Consider the following 20083-nt stretch of genomic DNA (forward strand, 5'->3'; position numbering starts at 1 on the left):
TCCATGGACTATGTTTATCTAAAAAAAGTCTCAGGATAAGTCTCTAAGGCTCTCGAACCGTTGTGAACGCTATGAAAATAGACTACATAGACGAGAAGTGTTTACTCAAGCAAATACATGTCAACAACTCGATACAAAGTGTGTCACAACGCTTGGATATCTGCCCATACTTCCTGGTATATCAGAGAAATGATTGAAATTCCTACTTGACAATACCTTCATTTCATGGATATTAGACCGGCAGTAGCACGCCAGTAGGGCTGGAACGGTATCACGCGGGAAAAGTGAGCGTAGGAAGAATCTTTGTCGGTGGAAAGGGCCGTTAATCAGCACCCTCTCACCAACTTTTATTCTCGATCTCCTATGCAGCTCCTATTTTAGCAAACGATCGCCGCCTTTATGAACCCGCCCTCTGACTGGATTAATTAACAGACTAGCTTGCTAGTCTACATGGATATATGATCATGTCAAAAAATGTCACAGAAAGACTCAAAGTTTTGACACACGTCAATGTAAAGAAATGATAGAAGAATTTAAATCTTTCCTTTTATTTACTTTCTGAAGGAGGCGGAAATATTACTTTTTAAAAAATGTCAAAAGTACTTTGGATCTTTTTGAAATTTTTCTTGTTCAACGTTCGCTTTATCCCTCTCAAAATTTTGAAGAGATATATCCAAAAAATAAAACAAAGTAACAATGAGGCTGACCTTTAAACACTGCTTGACAATGCCGGATCAGACAAGATGGCACGAGCCGAAAATTCCGACACGTGTCACAGACATATAAGTGGTATCTCAATGTTTGATTCATAAAACATTTCGCATTACATTACGATATCATAATCATATATACAGATAGCTACCAAATAAATATCCAAAAATGTTACAAAAATCTTGGCCTGACCACATTGTGCAGTGGGCAAACCCATCCAACTGATCATGCTTCGTTCTCTTCGCGAATTCAAACTGTGGGGTCTGTGGTACTAGTATCTATATTTCAGTTCGCGCGTCCATAGATGGGCGGTTGACGGGCGTTTTGACACCCGTGACATGCATGACAGATAGAAACACGGAGGGCAAAAACTTGGGTGCTTCCGTTAAAAAATATGACGTCATCTTGACTTACGCATATACCAAAATGGACCCTAAGAGGGACTTAAATAGAGAAAAAAAACGAACTTTTGTGAATCTTTTCACCCTTATCGGGACTATTTTATAGAAACTTTTGCTTTTAAGAGTCACCATATGGGGAATTTAAGCTGTTTTTACAATCCGTAGGGGCACTGGAATTAGATAATGTGATTTTTGCGACCCTTAATGCGTTTTTGAAGATCCAAAAAAAACCCTTAAGGGTGGAAGTACCTTTCCCGCCCGGGAGCGTTCGCGAAGTGGTGCTAGCGTGGCCTACGAGATTACAAGTATCAACTTCCAGCCCAATGACGATGAAAAAATCATCTTGGTATATTTTGCTAAAAAGAATTCGCATCTATTTTTCTCTCTCCATTTTAAATTGACTGTTCTCTGTTATATCCATTAAAATTTCATTATCATTTCCAATCAAATGATACTTTATTGTGCTTGACCTGCTCTATAAAGTTTAATTCAGGAGAGAAGGTAATGTATCTATCTATGTGATAGCTTTATAAGTTTTAAAAACCATGGGATGCTGAAACACAAGTTTATATATTATAAGAATATTCATTTCCGTTGACTAAAATTGCTATTGGTGGAGTAAGCTTTGGAGGTTTCCCTTTTGCCCCCCGGGCCCGGGGGGAGGGGGTACTTAGGCAAAAACAGGTGATGGGTATGTGCGGACGGTAAGGGTGGGGTTTTTCACCTTTCAAAGTCTCTCTAAGGGTTACAAAAATCAGGAAATTTCAAAGTAGTCTCTCTAAGGGTGGGAAAAATCACGATTTTTAGAAAAAAATTCTGATTTTGAGAAGGTAGGAAATTTTTGAAAATCAGAGAAAATTTTTCGAAAAAGTCTCTCTAAGGGTTCACTTTTTCTCTAAAATTTGGTCTCTCTAAGGGTCGGTTTTCGGAGGTCCCGTCCGCACATACTCCTCATTCACCAACCCTAGTACCCCCCGGGCCTTTCGCTTATTACGAATTCGACTATAACCAAAACATGGGTTTGTGCAACCTCATTCCCGTGTATCCAGGCTTTATTTACGTTATGCCAGAGCATAAAAAAGGTGATATACGCAGGAACGAGATTGGGGTTTGTGCGGATGGTGTAGGCACAAAATAATCCGTCTTTTTTTTTTGTTTTTTTTTCATTTTACGAGACTCTCAACTGTAGTAAACGGGGCAAACAGCTAAGCTTATTTGTCTTCGTCCTTTGGATTTGAAAGATAAGTAAGCCCAAAATCGTAAAAATTCGGATATTTCTGCAACGCGGTAAAGCCTACCCTGAGTATCAGAGGTCAAGTTTTCAAAGAGAAAATATTTATTCGCGCTGTGATACTCACGGTAGTAAAGTCACTTTGTTGCGGTTTTGGCGCTTTTGATTGTTGTTATAATCTGAATGGCAGACCTCTACACAACCCTAGGTAAGTATAGGAGCACGAATCCGTTAGTGGATGCCAGCAGCAGTAGCCTAAAAGGTAAGTACGGTACTTATCCTTTTATCTGGTTTCTAATTCATGCGCACACAAATAGAACTTTACTTAATTATAATTATGTGGTATTTCTAATGCGCATAATAACCCAATGAAGTATAAGCCCGAAGGGCTAGAATCGAATCTCCTTGGTAGGATTTGAAGCCAACAAATCCTACCAAAGCTGCGCGGCCTTGAGCGACCCGCCTGGTTTTTACACAAATGACAGATTACTTTTTCTTGCATAAGAAAGGTTAATGATTCTCCTCTAGCCCTCCAGGCTTTAAACTCGATGGCATAACCCCTCGCCCGCCCACTTCTCCGCCCGTTCTTCATGCTAGTCTAGGTGAAAGAGTTTTGTGATAGGGTTCAATGTTACTGTTTTGTCGTAGCACGTCTTTCAATCGAAAGAATTAAAACAAAGTGCTTCTACAGCCAAGCAGCGTTCCTTGATCAAAAGGCGTACGGCGATCGAGCATAAAAAATTAACTGATGAAGAACGTCGTATTTCGAGCTGTCCATTTTTTTGATGACCTGATTTTTTTTCTTTTGTTTGACTGTCCTTTTTGTAGCTCTTCTCTTTGCCTTTTGTTATTAAATCGAGCGTCCAATTAATTGCATTACAGCATGGACTGCAATTTGATAGTATTTTATGAAACATGTGACTTTTTTCTGCCTGAAACTTTGTTTACTTTTTTATGTTTCTTTTGTAGAAAAAAAATAAACACAAAATTTTTGCAAAAAAGAAATGGCAGCAGGAAGATTTGCATGCACTCAGGTTTTATCACATATTGTTAGAGGATCAAATAGTTTGTTATCAAAATCAAGATCAGCATTACCACAACAGAAAAGGCTGATCTCTCTTGCAAGTCAAGCATGTAAGTTTCTTATGTAATTTTATACTGTAAAATCTGGTGTGTGCTGATTGGGGGAGGCACTGGAACAGAAAACATTCCCAGACGGTGTCAATCGAATGAATCTAACGCCGAATCAATTGAACGCAATTGAACACAATCGAACAATTGCAATTCGATTGTCAAATGCAATCGAATTGCAATCAAATATTATACCCAGGATTTGCCGTTCAATTGCTTCGATTACGTTTGACTGTATTCGATTATGTTCGAGAACGTTCAATTGATCTAGATTTTATTCGCTTTCGTACGATACTTAATAAGCACTCCGCTGCCCACGCTAAAAAGCTCTAACAGAGTGATCAAATTTAATTTAATCGCAATCAAACTCATCAAACATAACCAATGGAACATAGTCAATTATTACTCGAACCAATCTAACCTTACTCGAACGCAATCGAACACAATCGTAATAGAATATTACCCAGGAATAGACCTTTTTTCAAAGAGGACGTCCTGTTGAATAATTATGTAGTCCAGCCATAAAAGCAATGATAGAGCCATGCATAATTACTGTATCATGCATATTGTAATAATTATGCATGGTAGGGTGCGCACTCGTCGGGATTTTTTGCGTGGAAAAAGTCGAAAATCAAAATTAGAACATTCCATCCATCATAACTAATCCTTAACAACTCCAAACTTGTTCATTCTTTTTTTTTAAATACTCAGAATTTATCAGAGATAACAAAGAAAAAAACTCCATCCCATTACCTACCTTCAATAAAAAGATATACCATTTATTAGACATCAAGGTGAAAAAATGGCGACTCGGAATTCGTGGCACCACCGTCTACCTTGACCACCATTTTTCAAATGCCTATCGCTAATGAGCTGGATTAGTTATAGACTCGCGGTTTTTTTCATAAAACGCGGGAAAGATAGTACTTTAGTTTGTCACGTGGTAGCCTTTTCGATAATCTACGGGCCGTCTTTAAATCGAGAAGAAAGAAGAAGAAATTTCGATTTTTTCGGCACTTTCCTGAAATTTTTATCAGGGCTACCACATATGGTTGGAAAGCTAAGGGTTTCAGCTTTTCATTGGTAAAATTTGTTTTTAGCTATCATTTCCAGCTCATTAGCGATAGGCTAAAGTTTAACAGTCATCGGGCCGATTTTTAGACCGCGCCAGCAAAACTCCTCACGCCCCGCCACACGGAAGGCTAGATTTCATCCGCCATTTTGGCGCGATTTTGGTGCTTCCGAAAATTATTTCTTGCTGGCGTGGTGTAAGGAGGCGATTCTTTGAAAAGGTGGTTTTTTTGTGGTTTGAAAATGGAATAACTTTGGAACTACTTAACCAATTTTAACAAATGACCCCTCATTTTTCTCACAAAGGTAAGGACTTTCAAATAAAATTAGTTTGGTTTTCAAAATTTGAGGGGAAAATTTTGGCCTGACCACCCTATGCATGGTTTTATCATTGTTTTTCTGCTGGACTCAGTCAGGACCTCATTGCACTTTATCGATATTACGCAAACGGCAGTGTGCGCTAAATAATCTTGGTTTCGCTTTCGATTTCAAGCAAAGGTCTTAGCAACAGGGCGCGCGTACATAGCAACGGGGCTGGGTAGAAAAATTTAAACATAGAATTCAAAAAAAATACCGATCATCGTATAGAGCACTAAAAAATACTCCCTTTCTATGTTTAGTTTGTTCTACCTTGGATTATAACTGAAAATATCTTCAAAAAAACCTTCATCCGCTATCAGCCACGCGGTAATCTTTGCCTGCTTCAATTCTTAGATGATGAATAAGAGAGGTGCACTTAGCTAAGCCGTGCTCGCGGGCGATAAATTTATGTTTACTTATCTTGTATATTTTAGTGGTATTTATCCACGGCGCTGACAAAATATGCACGGCATCGATTATGACATCATTAAATATGTCAATGTCGATTCTACGCCTGTTAATAATAATAATTTGTAGATAGTTCTTTTTATCTTGAAATTTAGAAATACGAGAAAAAAAAGATCAAATTTAATATTTGTTTCCTATCTAGATTATCTAGATTATATTAGCGTTAGAATACGGTAAATTTTCACGAAAAATATTTCGCGATGGCGGTACGCCCAATCGCGCCCACGGGAAAGTTCCAATTTTTAATTATCGGGAAGTCGGGGAAACCGGTTCACAACGTGGATAAAAAACGTACGGATTGAAACCTGACAAAAGGTTTTCAACGAGATTTATTCAGATAAAGCTATAAGAGGTTCATTACTTGTGGATTTTAAAACCTACATAAGCAAAAACGAAAGTTGTTGGGAAGGAAAGAGTAAACGCAAGACAGAAGGTTTGGTTGTATTGATCAGGTATGTTTTTATTCTATCCGAACTAATGTTTAAAAAAGACCAAAGAGGTCCTGACTGGCTGGACTACATAATTATTCAACAGGGTGGCCTCTTTGAAAAAAGGTCTATCGGCCGTTCGATTGAGATTCGATTACATTCGACAATTGAATCGCAATTATTCGATTGCTTTTGATTACGTTCGATTGGTTCGATTGCGATTTTTGTTCGAAATTGTTCGATTGACACCGTCTGGACATTTATTTTTTTATCCAGCCAAAATTCAAACTTTCCAGTGATTGGGAAACAAAGAAGCCTGTTTAGGCGGCAATCACAAATATCTTCGTTTCGCGTCGCCCGACCGACTCTCGAAAATTGAGTATAATTGAGTCGGTGAGTCGGTAAATTTGTCGGACTTTTTCTGTCGATGACGTTTCCTTCGTTTAAAAATTTTATTATTGGCGATTTTTTGCGAGCGATTTCTAGCGCATTCGCGGCATTTTGACTTTGTTTATCATTACAGTGTTCAAAGGTCATAATTTGAAACCCCCCCGTAACGCGCGGTTGTTTTGGCTGCTGGCTGGCAGTTTCCTTCAAGAATACACTCCACAAAAAGACCTTTTTTTCAAAGAGGACGTCCTGTTGAATAATTATGTAGTCCAGCCATAAAAACAATGATAGAGCCATGCATAATTACTGTATCATGCATATTGTAATGATTATGTATGGTTTTATCATTGTTTTTCTGCTGGACTACATAATTATTCAACAGGGTGGCCTCTTTGAAAAAAGGTCAATAGATGATTAAGGTCGGATGAGAAGAAGAAATTCACTGGGTCCAATTTTAAGAAAACCTGAAGAATGTTACGACCGACCGACCGACCGACCGACCGACCGACCGACCGACCGACCGACCGACCGACCGACCGACCGACCGACCGACCGACCGACCGACCGACCGACCGACCGACCGACTCACTTTTTCGACCCAACGAGGACGCGAAATGAAGATATTTGTGATTGCCGCCTTATACAAGGATAAAATAGCAAAAAATCTCTATAATGAAAATTTAAATTTTTAAAGCTATAACATAGCTACACCAAAATGGGCTCTTCCAGAAAAAACCCCCTAGGCGGCAATCAGAAATATGTTCCATTCGGGTCCTAAAACATCTTCAAATCCAGTCGGTTGGTCGGTAGTAAATTTTGTCAGATTTTTAAGATATACCAGACTCCCGCGCTCGATAGGATCGATCATCGGAACGGCTCGATGACGGATCGATGGATTACTTAATGATCCGGATAGGAGATCGATAGAGGATCGATACTCAAGATTTTTTTAAGCTTATTATTAGTTATTGATTATTTATCGATCTATCATAGATCTTTTATCGATCGATGTATGATCAATACATGATCGATGTATGATAGATGCATAATCGATTTATAATCAATGCATACTCCATTAACGATCGATGACGAATCGATTAACGATCGATGACAAATCGATATACTTGATTGAAATACTAGCTCGATAATGGATCAACAAAGGATCGATACTCAAGACCTTTTAATGGCTGAATCTTCCATCGATCTCCTATACGGATCGTTAAGCAATCCATCGATCACATATCGATCCGTCATCGAGCCGTTCTGATGATCGATCCTATCGAGCGCGGGGGTCTGGGATATAGTAAATCCCGATGAATCAAGTCGGCAATCAATAGAATCTTATGCCGGCATCTTTAATTTTCCAAACTAAATGTGCGTGCGCATGTGTTAACCCTTAAAGCGGCCCTTATTTTCGGCCCCCAGGGTATTGGCCCTACCGCGTTGCTGAATTTTGACATGAATAAACTTGAACGGGACTCAATGTGGGTTAAGTAAACAAAAAATAATGATTCAAAGACATGCTCCGTTTGCCCTTGCCCGCCATTATGGCAAAGATCTGAACCTGTAAACAGAGCCCAAAAAAAAACGACAATCTTACTGACTTTTCGAATCGGGTTTTCTTGTATGTAAATAAACAGTCGGTCGGACGACCCGAATGGAACATCTTTTTGATTGCCGCCCTATGGGTTAGAGACAGGATTTTTCAGATGAAAAAAAAGTACTCAGAAATCCAGTCAATTTTTCAAAGTGCTTTGGAAATTCTATCTAATTTTTTGTTTGAACCCTTGGAAATTCGAAATTCCACACAATTTGTCAAAATCGCAAATAGACCTTTCGCCTTTCTATCCGCCATATTGAATTGTATGCAAAAATTATGGTGGCCAAATCGCCGTGGTGAAATTCCCTTAGAAAGTATGCAAAACATATGGCATTATATTAAAGTGTAATCTTGTAGAAGAAAGATTAAATTTGCTTCTTTTGAAAACTAGAATTAATCAAATTCGCTCATCTCTTAGAACAATCACTTCAAAAAACCATAACATTAGACATAAACTCAAGCTGAAAAATCACAAAAATAATCCTTATTCGGCTGACCGTCGGTTATTCTCCTGGGAATAGAACTGTCAGACGATCAAATCAAAACATTGATCTGAACCCGCTGAATGTGTGACGTCATAATTACTGCTAGCAATAAGCAAAAAGCTCATCCCAGCTGTTGAAAAAACTACTTAAAGCACTATAGCTCTCACCCAACATAATTGTGGATTTTAAAAATTAGATATTCAGAACCTATTAAAAATTTCGCTTTCAATGATATATAACATCATGGGGTTTTGTGAATGTGCTGGAAAGATATTGGTTCTTGAAAGGTCAATAAATGGCCCATTTTGGCTTAAAATTTGATGAAACAATGAAAATCACAAATATGAATAATATATTATTCTCATTGTATTTCAACATATTGCCATCAAAACAATTATTAAATATTTCCCAAGGCATGTATTTTCGAAGATCAAAAATCATATACTGAAAAATTAGCACTGTTTAAAAAATATGGACATTTTTGGAAAAAAATGAGAATGAAACATTTTTGAAAAAAAATCTGTTAGTATTTTTCCCTTGGCTATTTCTAAGGTATGACTAAGTCCAAAATTAAATTTTAGCAGCTAAATATTACCAGATGACTTGTTTGAACATGTCATATAAACATCAAGTTGATTGATGAACAAGTTTTGGAGAAAAGATAATTTTAAATGGCAACCTGGATTTTCCGTCACGGCGCAACGCAAACTTTCAAGTGCACTAAAAAATTACCTTAGTGTTTTAGAGTGAATTCTTTTAGTGATTCTCAACAGTCCTATAAGTCTAATATTTTAAACATTTAAAAACTGAAAAAATTCTGCTTTGTTCAATTTTATTTAGAAATTATGATTTTCTGTCACGGCGCAACGGAATTTTAGACCCGCAAAAAACTCCATTGGACATCTGAAATGACTTAATTTCTTCAGTAACTTCAAAATTATCAATATTTAAAAACATTTGGTAAGGTAAACTACTTTGTAGCCTTTATATGCCCATTTTGTAAAAATCTTAATTTTTGTGAGCTTTCCAGGAATTTTAGCCCGGAAATTGGAAATCTGGTCATAACTTTTCAATGGAGCATGTTCCTGCTCTGATTTTTTCACATATTGTTCATGAAATGATATTCTTTATGTCTATATAAAAATTTTTGACATTCTGAAAACTTCATTTTTTACCATTGTTCAGATTTTCTGGGACGAGCTTTTTGCTTATTGCTTGCTTTCAGTTTGCGTGTTTTGAAAGTTTGTGTGTGTACTCCATCTTGGTGGAATTTTTTAATGGCATGAAAACAGAATACTGTAACTTGGTCTAATGTCGACACCTCTCCTCTAATTCCGACACCCTCTTTATCAGCTGAAATTTATAGAAAGGTTGAAACTGTTTTTCTTTGCTTAGTGATCAGAGAGGAATAATCCTTTTTCAATCAGTGATTCAAGCTTTCATATTATTCCTTTCTCTAAAGAAGGGTGTCGGAATTAGACGAGGGATGTCGATATTAGACCAACTTACGGTATGTAATGTCTTTATGAACAAACTTTTGTTGTTCTGTAAATATTTCTTTTTGGATTAAGAAATTCCATCATTTATTGTTCTAATGATTATAATATTTATTTATTAGATGCTTTGTTGTTTTTTTAATCTTTGTGTAAACTTTCATATGTTTTGCATACTTTCCAACTAAATCCAATCACGGCTTTTTCGTTCCTGTATTTTTGCATACAATTCAAGATGGCAGATGGAAAGGCAAAAAGGTTTATTGGAAATCCAGGCAGTTAGTGGAAGTACTTTGATTTGTGAAGCGTCTTTACGTCACATAGAACAAAAGAAAATAGCAAAAGAACAAAGGAATTACCCATAGCCACCGTTTCGCAACCATGGGGAATCGCAATTTTACGAAAATAGCAATCCTCATATTGAATAAAGCATCTTCTGAAATTTCATTCTTCCCCATTATTAAATGAGAAAATGAAAACGAAGAAGCTTTTGTTTTTTAATTGTCTTTTTAATCTGCCATGAAGTATGATAAAATTCCATATAGAAAGACACATCCTCCTACAAAGAGGCTTCAAAAAATGACGTAGAAAAAAGTTAGGTCATTTTATCTTAACAATTTTGTAAACTACATCACAACCACGGAGCGTTGATTTTTAGTTTTATGACATGTTCTCACCCATTTGGCTTTCGCAATAAAAAGAAAGTCGTTATTGTGAACTTTGAACATGCATAAAATCGAGGTATTTTCACTAACTGCCATGAATTTCAGAAAAACATTTTGCCTTGGAATTCCGCCATCGTCCACCCACCCCCTGTAACAGACTTTAACTGAAAGAGCCCAATCCAAAATATGTGCTGTGTGTAGCTATATGTTCCCCCCCCCCAGCGGTTTGCGTGAATGCGTGAATGGGCATTTTCGGTTGCGTGAATGCGTGAAAATTGAGAAAAAATTGCGAGAATGCGTGAATTGAAAAAACTGGGGTGAACGTTAAAATCCACATTTTAATTGAGTGAATGCGTGAATCTGGGCTATTTTGTGCGTGAATACGTGAATTTTCCCTTTTCCCCACCGATTATGTGCAGTTTTCCCGTTTTTTAAATGTTTCCCCAATTTTTGCCGAAAATCTTTTGATTTTCTGAAAAATCGGGTTATTGCGTGAAAGTCGAGAAAAATTTGCATGAATGCGTGAATTTCGAAAAAAATTGCGCGATTACGTGAATTGAGGGTCCGCTGGGGGGGGGGGATTCCTATATCTTATAGTTGTTTTGGCAAACGCGGCGGTCTTTTGAATAACTAATAACTAATTACTCCACAGCAGTTACAGTGTCAAATGAACAAGATCGAACATGAATTGCAGTTGAGCCAATTGAACATAATCTAATAATTACGATTCGATTGCCAAACTCTTAATCAGAGAAGCTGTACTTCTATTCTTCTTTGGTAGGGCAAAAGCTCACATCTCTCAAAATTTATCCATGATTTGAAAATAGAAGTGGTCGGGAATATATTTTCAATAATTGCGAGTTAAAAAGTTTGAAGCACTGTTTGAGAAATGAGAAGCAAAATTAAAGCATGCTAAAACCCGGCGGACTTTGTTTTATCACAACCCTCCTAACCTCAGGCATTAATTTCCTTATCTTGATAGACCAACGATATTTCACAAAAGACCACGAATGGATCGACGTTGAAGGCAATGTTGGAACAGTAGGAATCACTGACCATGCACAGGTGATTTTATGTTCTTTTTTTTTCTTTTTTTTAATTTGATCATAATGTACAGGTTGATGAAATAGCATTTGTGCTGATAAAAGACAAGCAAATTAAATAAACTAATTGTTGGACAGACTGGCTATTTTTGTTTTGGTGCTTCTCTCGGGTACCTAATAAGTGTCCCCCCGCTAATTCATTTTTTGGAAATGTTTTAATAAGTGAAATTTTTAAGTTCCCTTTTTTTCCCTAATACTGCCATATTAGCCTCCTTTTCAATAAAGCCCGCTTATTACAAAACCCTGTTATTAAGTACCCGAGAGCAGGTATTTAATTAGGTAGGCTTTTGTACTTGGTTTTGTTTTCAGCTTGATTTACACGCCATACAAAACACCCCTTTACGACGCGATGCATATTTTAAAAATGTCCCTCAATCCTTTATACTCCATCCCTAACAGTAGGTGGATGATTTTAAATAATTAATTATACACATATTTCGTTTTTTTTCATTCACAGGCAGCTTTGGGAGAATTAGTTTACGTGGAGTTACCAGAAGTTGAAGACTCCTTTGACCAAGATGGTAAGTTCCATCAAGAGGTTCTGTTGTTCTTTTAATTTAATGGATTTTGACCGAAAATCCAGACCCACTACTGAGTTTATGTTTGTGAGTTTTTCTGCGAAGGAGGCGGTAAAGCTTAAAATTTGTCTAAATCCTGACTGACTGAGGACGACGGTAAATCAGCACTTACAGTCCTCAGTTTTGCGGGTCAAAACTGCGGGCTTTTCCAAATCACTTCAGTCACTTTACCGTCCTCAAAAGCAAATACATAAACTTCCTACTGCCTGATTGGAAGCAGTAAAACTGATAGGCTATTCCAAAACAACTCTGCTCGATTGAACCGCCTGTACAAGTGTGAACTAGCATACTTGACGACTAATTCAGAAGGCGCAAATTGTAGCTGATGTTATATCGTAATAATTATCATATATCCACATAACACCCTTATCACTGTATCACACTAATTATAAACGGTTCCAGTCTAGTGTGGGTGCAATCAAAGTCTGCATGAGCCTTAGCTCCTATATATCCCAAATTGTGGTATTTATTAAAAAAGAGTTTAACATAACGTTCCTCTTCCTCTGGAAGGATTGGAAGGCTTGTGACGTTATTTATTTGTATTGTGCCATTTACAAAATTTCGCACTGCCAAATCAAGCCACTGATGTCAGCAGCACAGATTTCTGTTAAGCCTGAAGGGCTAGATTACGTGCTTTAAGCTTTTCCAAGCAAAAAAGTTGATATCGTAAAAAGTATTGTTGCGAGAAATCCACAAAGCTTCTGATTGATCTAGCGTGGAAAATTCTATTGTAATGTCATACGACCTAGGTAGGATTTTCTACCTCACCCCGGCATACTTTTCAGCCAAAGCACTTTATCTAATCCTTCAGGTTTAACAGAAATATATGGTCAACACCTAATGTCTCTTTATACTGGTTGGGTTTGAACGTGTTCAATATATTTGTTGTTTGATTCCATTTCTTACAGATTCAGTGGGTGCAGTTGAAAGTGTAAAAGCAGCTTCAGACGTAATGACGCCCGTCTCAGGGACCATTGTCGCCGTCAATGAAGACCTTACCGCCAACCCTAGCCTTATCAATAAAAACGCAGAATCAGATGGTATGTTTTTACATTTTCTTAATGTTCAAAGTTCTCCCTTCTTAGACGGATTTCCGTCTCAGCAAAGTATTAAAATCAACAAAATTCTTATGGATTATTGACCGAAAAGCCGGTCTCTCTGGCAAAATATCGACCAAGTTCGCGACGTATTGGAACGAGCGAAGCGATGCAGGCTTCTGAAGGTAATACTGGGTAATAATCCATTTATAACCCTGCAAAAATAAAGTAATAAAAGTAATTGACATTTTAATGATGTCAATTCTCAACTTCAGTTGAGCTACAATCTGACAATGTCTGTCTGTCTGTCTGTGTGTGTGTGTGTCTGTCTGTCTGTCACAAAAACTTTAGGGCAGCCTGGAGACTTCAAAAATGCTTGGATTTGGCTGAAATTTGGCACACTTGTTCCTTGGGTGAATATCTGGGGGTGTTTTTTTAATTTTTTGAAAATTTTGATTTTTGGGGCCTGGGAAAGAGTTTTTCGCCAAAACGAGGCTAAAACTTTGGGGCAGCCAGGAGACTTCAAAAATGGTCATATTTGGCTGAAATTTGGCACACTTGTTCCTTGGGTGAATATCTGGGGGTATCTTTTTCATTTTTTGAAAATTTTGATTTTTGGGGCCTGGGGACGAGTTTTTCGCCAAAACGAGGCTAAAACTTTGGGGCAGCCTGGAGACTTCAAAAATGGTCATATTTGGCTAAAATTTGGCACACTTGTTCCTTGGGTGAATATCTGGGTTTTTTTTTTTTCATATTTTGAAAATTTTGATTTTTGGGGCCTGGGGACGAGTTTTTCGCCAAAACGAGGCTAAAATTTTGGGGCAGCCTGGAGACTTCAAAAATTGTCGTATTTAGCTGAAATTTGGCACACTTGTTCCTTGGGTGAATATCTGGAAATGTTTTTTTTTCGTTTTTCAAAAAACTTGATTTTTGGGGCCTAGGGACGAGTTTTCCGCCAAAACGAGGCTAAAACTTTAGAGCAGAGCCTACAGGCCTCAAAAATGGTTGGATTTGGCTGAAATTTGGCACACTTGTTCCTTGGGTGAATATCTGGGGGTCTACGATCGGGCCTATGAATAATTTGAAGCCACTGAAGTTGAGCCCAGTGCGTTGCGCACGTTCGACTATTTCATAACTGGTCACTATGGAGAAATATTGACCTGCCACGTGACATTAATCATCCAATCAGTTTTCTTAAAAATGATTGACAGTTGTATTGCAGGGCTATCAAAAATAATATTAAGATTCCGGCGGCGGGACTGATTTGCTGTATAAAGTCTGTTTTCGGTCTGAGGGGAAAAATTGCTGTATTCCAATCTAACATCATGAATATTTAGTGTTCGAAAGAAAAGGTTAGGGAAATAATTTTCGCGAGAACTATTTTTCGCTTTTTTGGACCTACCCCGGTGGAGGTCCTATAAATTAACCTCTGTCCGTTCGTCCGTCCGTTCGTTACCAACTTTTCTCGAGATTGGCTCATTAGTTTTTTCTGATTTTTTGCACAAAGATGTGTAACTATAAACACTCGAATGTGACGGAGCCCGATTTTCAAAAAAAAATTTTGGGCAAATTTGGGCCGAAAAACTGCTAAAAACAGGTTTTTTGGACTTAATTTTTTCTGATTTTTTGCATGAAAGTAGGGTGCCATCATAGGTAAAAGATGGCTCAAGCAGATTTTTGCAAAAAAATTTTGTAAGCTCAAAAAACGCATGTTTATATATACGAATCACTATTAATAAGCATACATCAATGTTCTTAGTCAAATTACTCAATTTTTTCATGAGATAGATGTTTTTTTTGCTCACGAGGGCTTACTTTTGAAGAATATGTGTGTTTAGACATGAAATTTTGGTTGCTTGGCGTGTTTTTATAAAAAAACTGGCCAAATTCTATATTTTTTTATAAGCACATCATCAATTACTTTTAGGTATTAGCTTTTCTCGAGATTGGCTCTTTCATTCTTTATTATTTTTAGCACAAAGATGCATAACTATAAACCCTCGAATGTGACGGAGCCCGATTTTCGAAAAAAATGATTTTGGGCAAATTTGGTTCAAAAAACGGCTAAAAAACGGTTTTTTGGACTTTGTGAAATATTGGATCATTCTTTTTTTCTAATTTTTTGCATGCAAGTAGGTAAAAGATGGCTGAAGCAGATTTTTGTAAAAAACGAATTTTTCAGCTCAAAAAACGCATCTTTATCTATAAGAATCACTATTATTAAGCATACATCACGATGTTCTTAGCCAAATTACTGATTTTTTTGATGAGATATGTTTTTTTTGCTCACGAAGTCTTGAATATGAAAGAATATTTCAAGAGATTGAAATTTTGGTTTCTAAACGTTTTTTTTATAAGAAACAAACGACTAATTTTAATAGATCGTCACTATTTATGTTCTGAATGATTGTTTAATGGTCACGTCACGTAGATATGAATTATAAATGTGTTAAATGTCTAACCAGGTAGATCCATAAAAGTATTACTTGTTTCAACAAAAAAAATTAAAAATCCCCAGGAAAATGAAAAAAATGGGTCCAAAATAGGGCATGCGAAAGTTAATTCCCGCGAAATGCGATTTTTCCGAATTTTTTTCGACTGTGAAAATTAGTTCCTTTAAAGGTGTCCTATAATTCAAAGACATAGCCTTATTTCGGTTTAAATATTCATTTGTATTTATTTTTCTTTAGCCTGGATGTTTAAAATTGAATTGTCGGATGCTGACGAACTTTCAGAAATGCTCGACGCAGCAGGCTACAAAGCATTCGTAGATGCAGAATCAGGCTAAACCAAAGGGAAATACTGATAAATTTTTCAGGCTAATTACCTGAGTACGAAGACATTTTTACAATGAATGGTGTGTCGCGTAAGAATCGTGAATCGATTTCGAATGATTCTCGTGTTTAGGATAGTTCTAGTTTTTTTAAAATGATATTTAAATTGTTTCTGCGTTAAGAGTGTTTCGATGATGAGATCATAAATAATTATCGTCACACAAAAAGAGGCAAATTTTTCAAATTTTGAATTTATCCTGAATCGTATTTTATTCTTGAGCTGTCAGCTGCACAATATGAATGACACTTCACTTGTTTCGGAATTTTGATTGGCATTTGCCTTTGGGGGGAATCCCGACTATGAAATCTTTAGACGAATTTTTTCGAAGGTTTTCGAATCAAGAAGAAGCACTCTTTTCGTTGACTATTTTTTTGACAATATTAGCAAACGACTGTATTTATTTCCAAGCCTCCTTGTAAGAAAATATTTTGAAGCTATTAATTTCCCTATAAGTCAATTACAATTGTAATATTTTGAGTAACTTTTTAAGAAATGACGTGAAAGAGAAAGCAATTGTCGTCTTATCTGTTTTACTTCCTAAAAAATGCAAAAACTCTCCACAATAATTTGATATACTGTATTTAGGATACAGTTTTTTCCTTCAAGTACTATCATTGTAAACAAGAACGAAAATTTGTATACATCAAGTTCTTTTCATTTACGACGTATTAGTCACCACGTTTCACCTTTTTCCAAAATGCAAGTTCCAGAAAATATTATTTGATTTCCGCCTTCTCTCATAGTCGTTCCCACTACTAGTCTCCAAGCAGATTCTGATTACTCTGTGCATGGCACGTATGTATGCACTCTCTAAAGGCTATGGCTCCGTTAAGAGAATCTGCCCATGTTGGCGCATTGCTAATTCTTTTCATCTAGATTTGGGAAGAATATTTAATGAATTTTTGAGCGCGCTGATTGCTTCAAGCAATACGATCCCTACAAAATCAAAAACCAAAAACTGTCAATCATATACACAAACGTTAGAATAGAACCCTGTTTCTTAAGCAAAAGGCAACGCGGTTTTGAATGTTTTGGCGGAACAACAAGGTCAGATCTTCCCATTCGCCATAATCTCTTTAGAACAGAGCGTATTTATCCCATCCCCTGCTCTATCAGCACAGCATAACAGAGTGAATCACCAAATGTATTTCCGAGAAACTTTTAATGCATGAGCTAGCTTGAAAAAGTAAAAAAAAATCGTGTTAATTTTTGGCGTGTTTATTTCAAGGCCGTTGAATTTGCCTAGTAATATTCGTGTAATAAGGTAGTCTATACGAGACCGATAAGGAAAAACCTAATTTCATAACCGATCATCATTGTTAAGGCATATGATAATCTGAAAAGTTTATTCAGCGGAATTTTACAAATTTTCTTGCGGAGCCATTGTTGTGATATTTTTATTGTATTATATTGTTTTGGGTCATCGAGACTAATCGAGGCCTATTTAGTGCTTTTGTTAATTTTGTTTATGACAGTTCTCTAAAGAAAGTCATTGAGACAACACGTAAAATATTTCAAGGGTCCACACGTGCCGCATATTAAAAAGAGAAGAAAAAGTGTGTGAGTGTTGAGAAAAAAAATTGTAAGAAAGAAGAGAAACATAAAAATTAAAAAGTCGAAACAAGAAATACATAATAAAAGTTGAAAAATGGTTGATGTTGAGAAACTTGGCAAGAAGCGCAACGCTCTCACATCGTATGTTAACAAGTTGGTTTTGGAGTGCGAAGAATGGAACAAGGATGCTAAAAGTAACAAAAACGCTCTTGAAACCACTTGCAAAGTTTTAAATAAAAAGTTACAAATTATCATTGAGATTACGGATAACATCGTGGATGAATTAGACGATGAAGAGCAAATGGGAATACAATATGAGAAGTGTTCCAAAGTTGAGCGTCGAGTTGAGTCGTTGATTTTAGCCGTCAAAAGTGAATTGTCAAAAGAGAACCCCAAAAATTGCTGTTAGTGATAGTAGTGTCACAAGTACCCAGAGAAAACAGCGGAAAGCTGATATTCGTCTACCCAAATTGAGTTTGAAAACCCTACGATGGAGATCCGTTGAAATGGAAAACATTTTTCGATACATTTGATTGTGCCGTTCATCAGAGAGATGATATGACCAACGTCGAAAAAAATGACATACCTCACCAGTTTACTTGAAGGAGAAGCGGAATCTGCCATCCAAGGTATAACATTATCTAACGAAAATTACGATATTGCGCTCAAAATGTTAAAAGAAAGGTTCGGTGACGAACAGATAATTATTAGTGCGCATATGAATAATTGTTAAACTTAGAAACAACATCAAACTTTATCGATATCAAAGAACTGAGAATGCTTTAACAAACATCGAAATTCAAATTAGAAATCTTCGTGGAATCGGTCTGGAGGAGAAACGTTACGGCCCTATGCTCGCAACCAGTTATCATGTCGAAATTGCCACAAGAAATAAAATGTTGTTGTTGACTAGAAAGTTCGGAAAGGATGTATGGGCAATCGATAAGTTACTCGAAGCCTTACAACAAGAAGTCGAAGCTCGAGAAAAGGTCCTTCTTACAGAGAATGAAGGTGTCGAAAATTACGAAAACCTAATGAGTACCGGTCGTCCTACAGACAGCAAAAGAAGACAACCGTTCCGTACCTTTCCATGCGTTTACTGTGGAATCGCTTCACACAAAACCTATCAATGTTCCAAGATATCGAAACCAGAAAGTCGAAAGGATTTTCTCATCAAACAGAAACGATGTTTCAAGTGCTTGAAAATAGGACATGATAGTAAAAGTTGTAGATCGATGCGCAGCTGTTATCATTGTCGAAAAAATCATCATAGCAGTATTTGTAAAACCTTCAAGAAAGAGGAAGATACGCCAGAAGATACTCAGTCGAATTTAGCAAGCAGTCGTGTACCGTTTTGCTACAACAGCCAAAGCCAAAATCGAAAATGTCGAGAAAAATCGTTCGTCCGAAAGTAGAATTTCTTTGACCCTGGTAGTCGTTGAGTTATGTTTACACCCACATTGAGTCGAAAGCTGAATCTAAAGCAAAATTGGAAAAAAAGGAACTTTGTTCCAATCGTTCGGAAACAACAAAAACCGTCAAAACCTTACCCTTGGTCGAATTTAACGTGAAAACTTCGAAAGGACAGGTTCCTGTGCAAGCCTACGTATCCGAAATCAGTCAACCCGTTTCGAGACAGAACACAGTCGAATGTCAAAAAACGTTTGAACATTTGAAAGGTTTAAAAACTGGCAGATCCAAATCATGAAAAAGCCATCGATATTGATATTTTGATTGGCTCAAACTTTTATTGGGATTTTATACACACTGAAGGTGCTGTTACTGGCAATGGCCACCCATTTGCTTTGAGTTCGTCGTTGGGATACGTTTTGAGTGGTCCTGCTGATTAAAAGAAAAGATTTCGTCCGGAATTTTTTTCTCACATGTTTTGAAAGCCGTCATTAGTGAAATGATCGATTATCTGAAACCGTTGATAAGTTCTGGGACTTGTGAGTCTTGGAATAAAATGTGAAAACTTTGATACCGAAAAAAACGTGAATTTGTGAAGGAGTTTGAGAACTCATTAAAATTTAACGAGAAAGAGAAATGTATGAAGCAACATATCCAGTCAAAGAGGAGAATTGGTCGCTAGGAGACAATTATGAAACTGTGTAGAAAAAGACTTCAATGTTTTATCAAAAAGCTTTCGAAACAATCAACAATTATTGAAAGATTATCAAAAGATTTTCAATGAACAGTTAACAAAAGGTGTTATTGAAAAAAGCGCCAAAAGATCAGAGGTTTGGAAAAACACATTACATTCCGCACCACGCTGTTATCAAACCAAAAAATCAACAACAAAGGTACGCATTGTTTATGACGCGAGTGCAAAGGCAAATAACAATGAGTTATTTTCTTTGAATGAATGTTTTTAGAGGGGGTCCTCCATTGAATACAGATCTCTTTGAAATTTTGTTACGTTTTCGAACAGACAAAGTCGCCATTGTCGGTGATATTGAAAAGGCTTTTCTACACATAAAACTAAACAAAAACAGAGAGACCTTACTAGATTTTTTATGGTTCAAAAATTCAGACAGAATTG

At 36.8% G+C, this 20083-nt stretch overlaps 2 protein-coding genes across 2 annotated transcripts; both read left to right on the forward strand.

The window, feature by feature from the left end:
• The first annotated feature begins 3275 nt into the window (after nucleotides 1–3275).
• On the forward strand, nucleotides 3276–16496 carry LOC136822807 (glycine cleavage system H protein-like). Its single transcript, XM_067079121.1, has 5 exons — nucleotides 3276–3477; nucleotides 11417–11499; nucleotides 11995–12058; nucleotides 13024–13155; nucleotides 15843–16496. The coding sequence occupies exons 1-5, from the start codon at nucleotides 3348–3350 to the stop codon at nucleotides 15938–15940; spliced, it is 507 nt and encodes a 168-aa protein (XP_066935222.1). The 5' UTR covers nucleotides 3276–3347; the 3' UTR covers nucleotides 15941–16496.
• Nucleotides 16497–18118: 1622 nt separating this feature from the next.
• On the forward strand, nucleotides 18119–18956 carry LOC136822756 (uncharacterized). Its single transcript, XM_067079041.1, has 2 exons — nucleotides 18119–18225; nucleotides 18311–18956. Exons 1-2 carry the CDS (start codon nucleotides 18119–18121, stop codon nucleotides 18954–18956), a joined length of 753 nt encoding a protein of 250 aa, XP_066935142.1.
• The last annotated feature ends 1127 nt before the right edge of the window (nucleotides 18957–20083 follow it).

Source organism: Clytia hemisphaerica, unplaced genomic scaffold (assembly GCF_902728285.1).
Source record: "Clytia hemisphaerica strain Z4C2 unplaced genomic scaffold, Clytia hemisphaerica genome assembly, whole genome shotgun sequence".
Taxonomy (NCBI): domain Eukaryota; kingdom Metazoa; phylum Cnidaria; class Hydrozoa; order Leptothecata; family Clytiidae; genus Clytia; species Clytia hemisphaerica.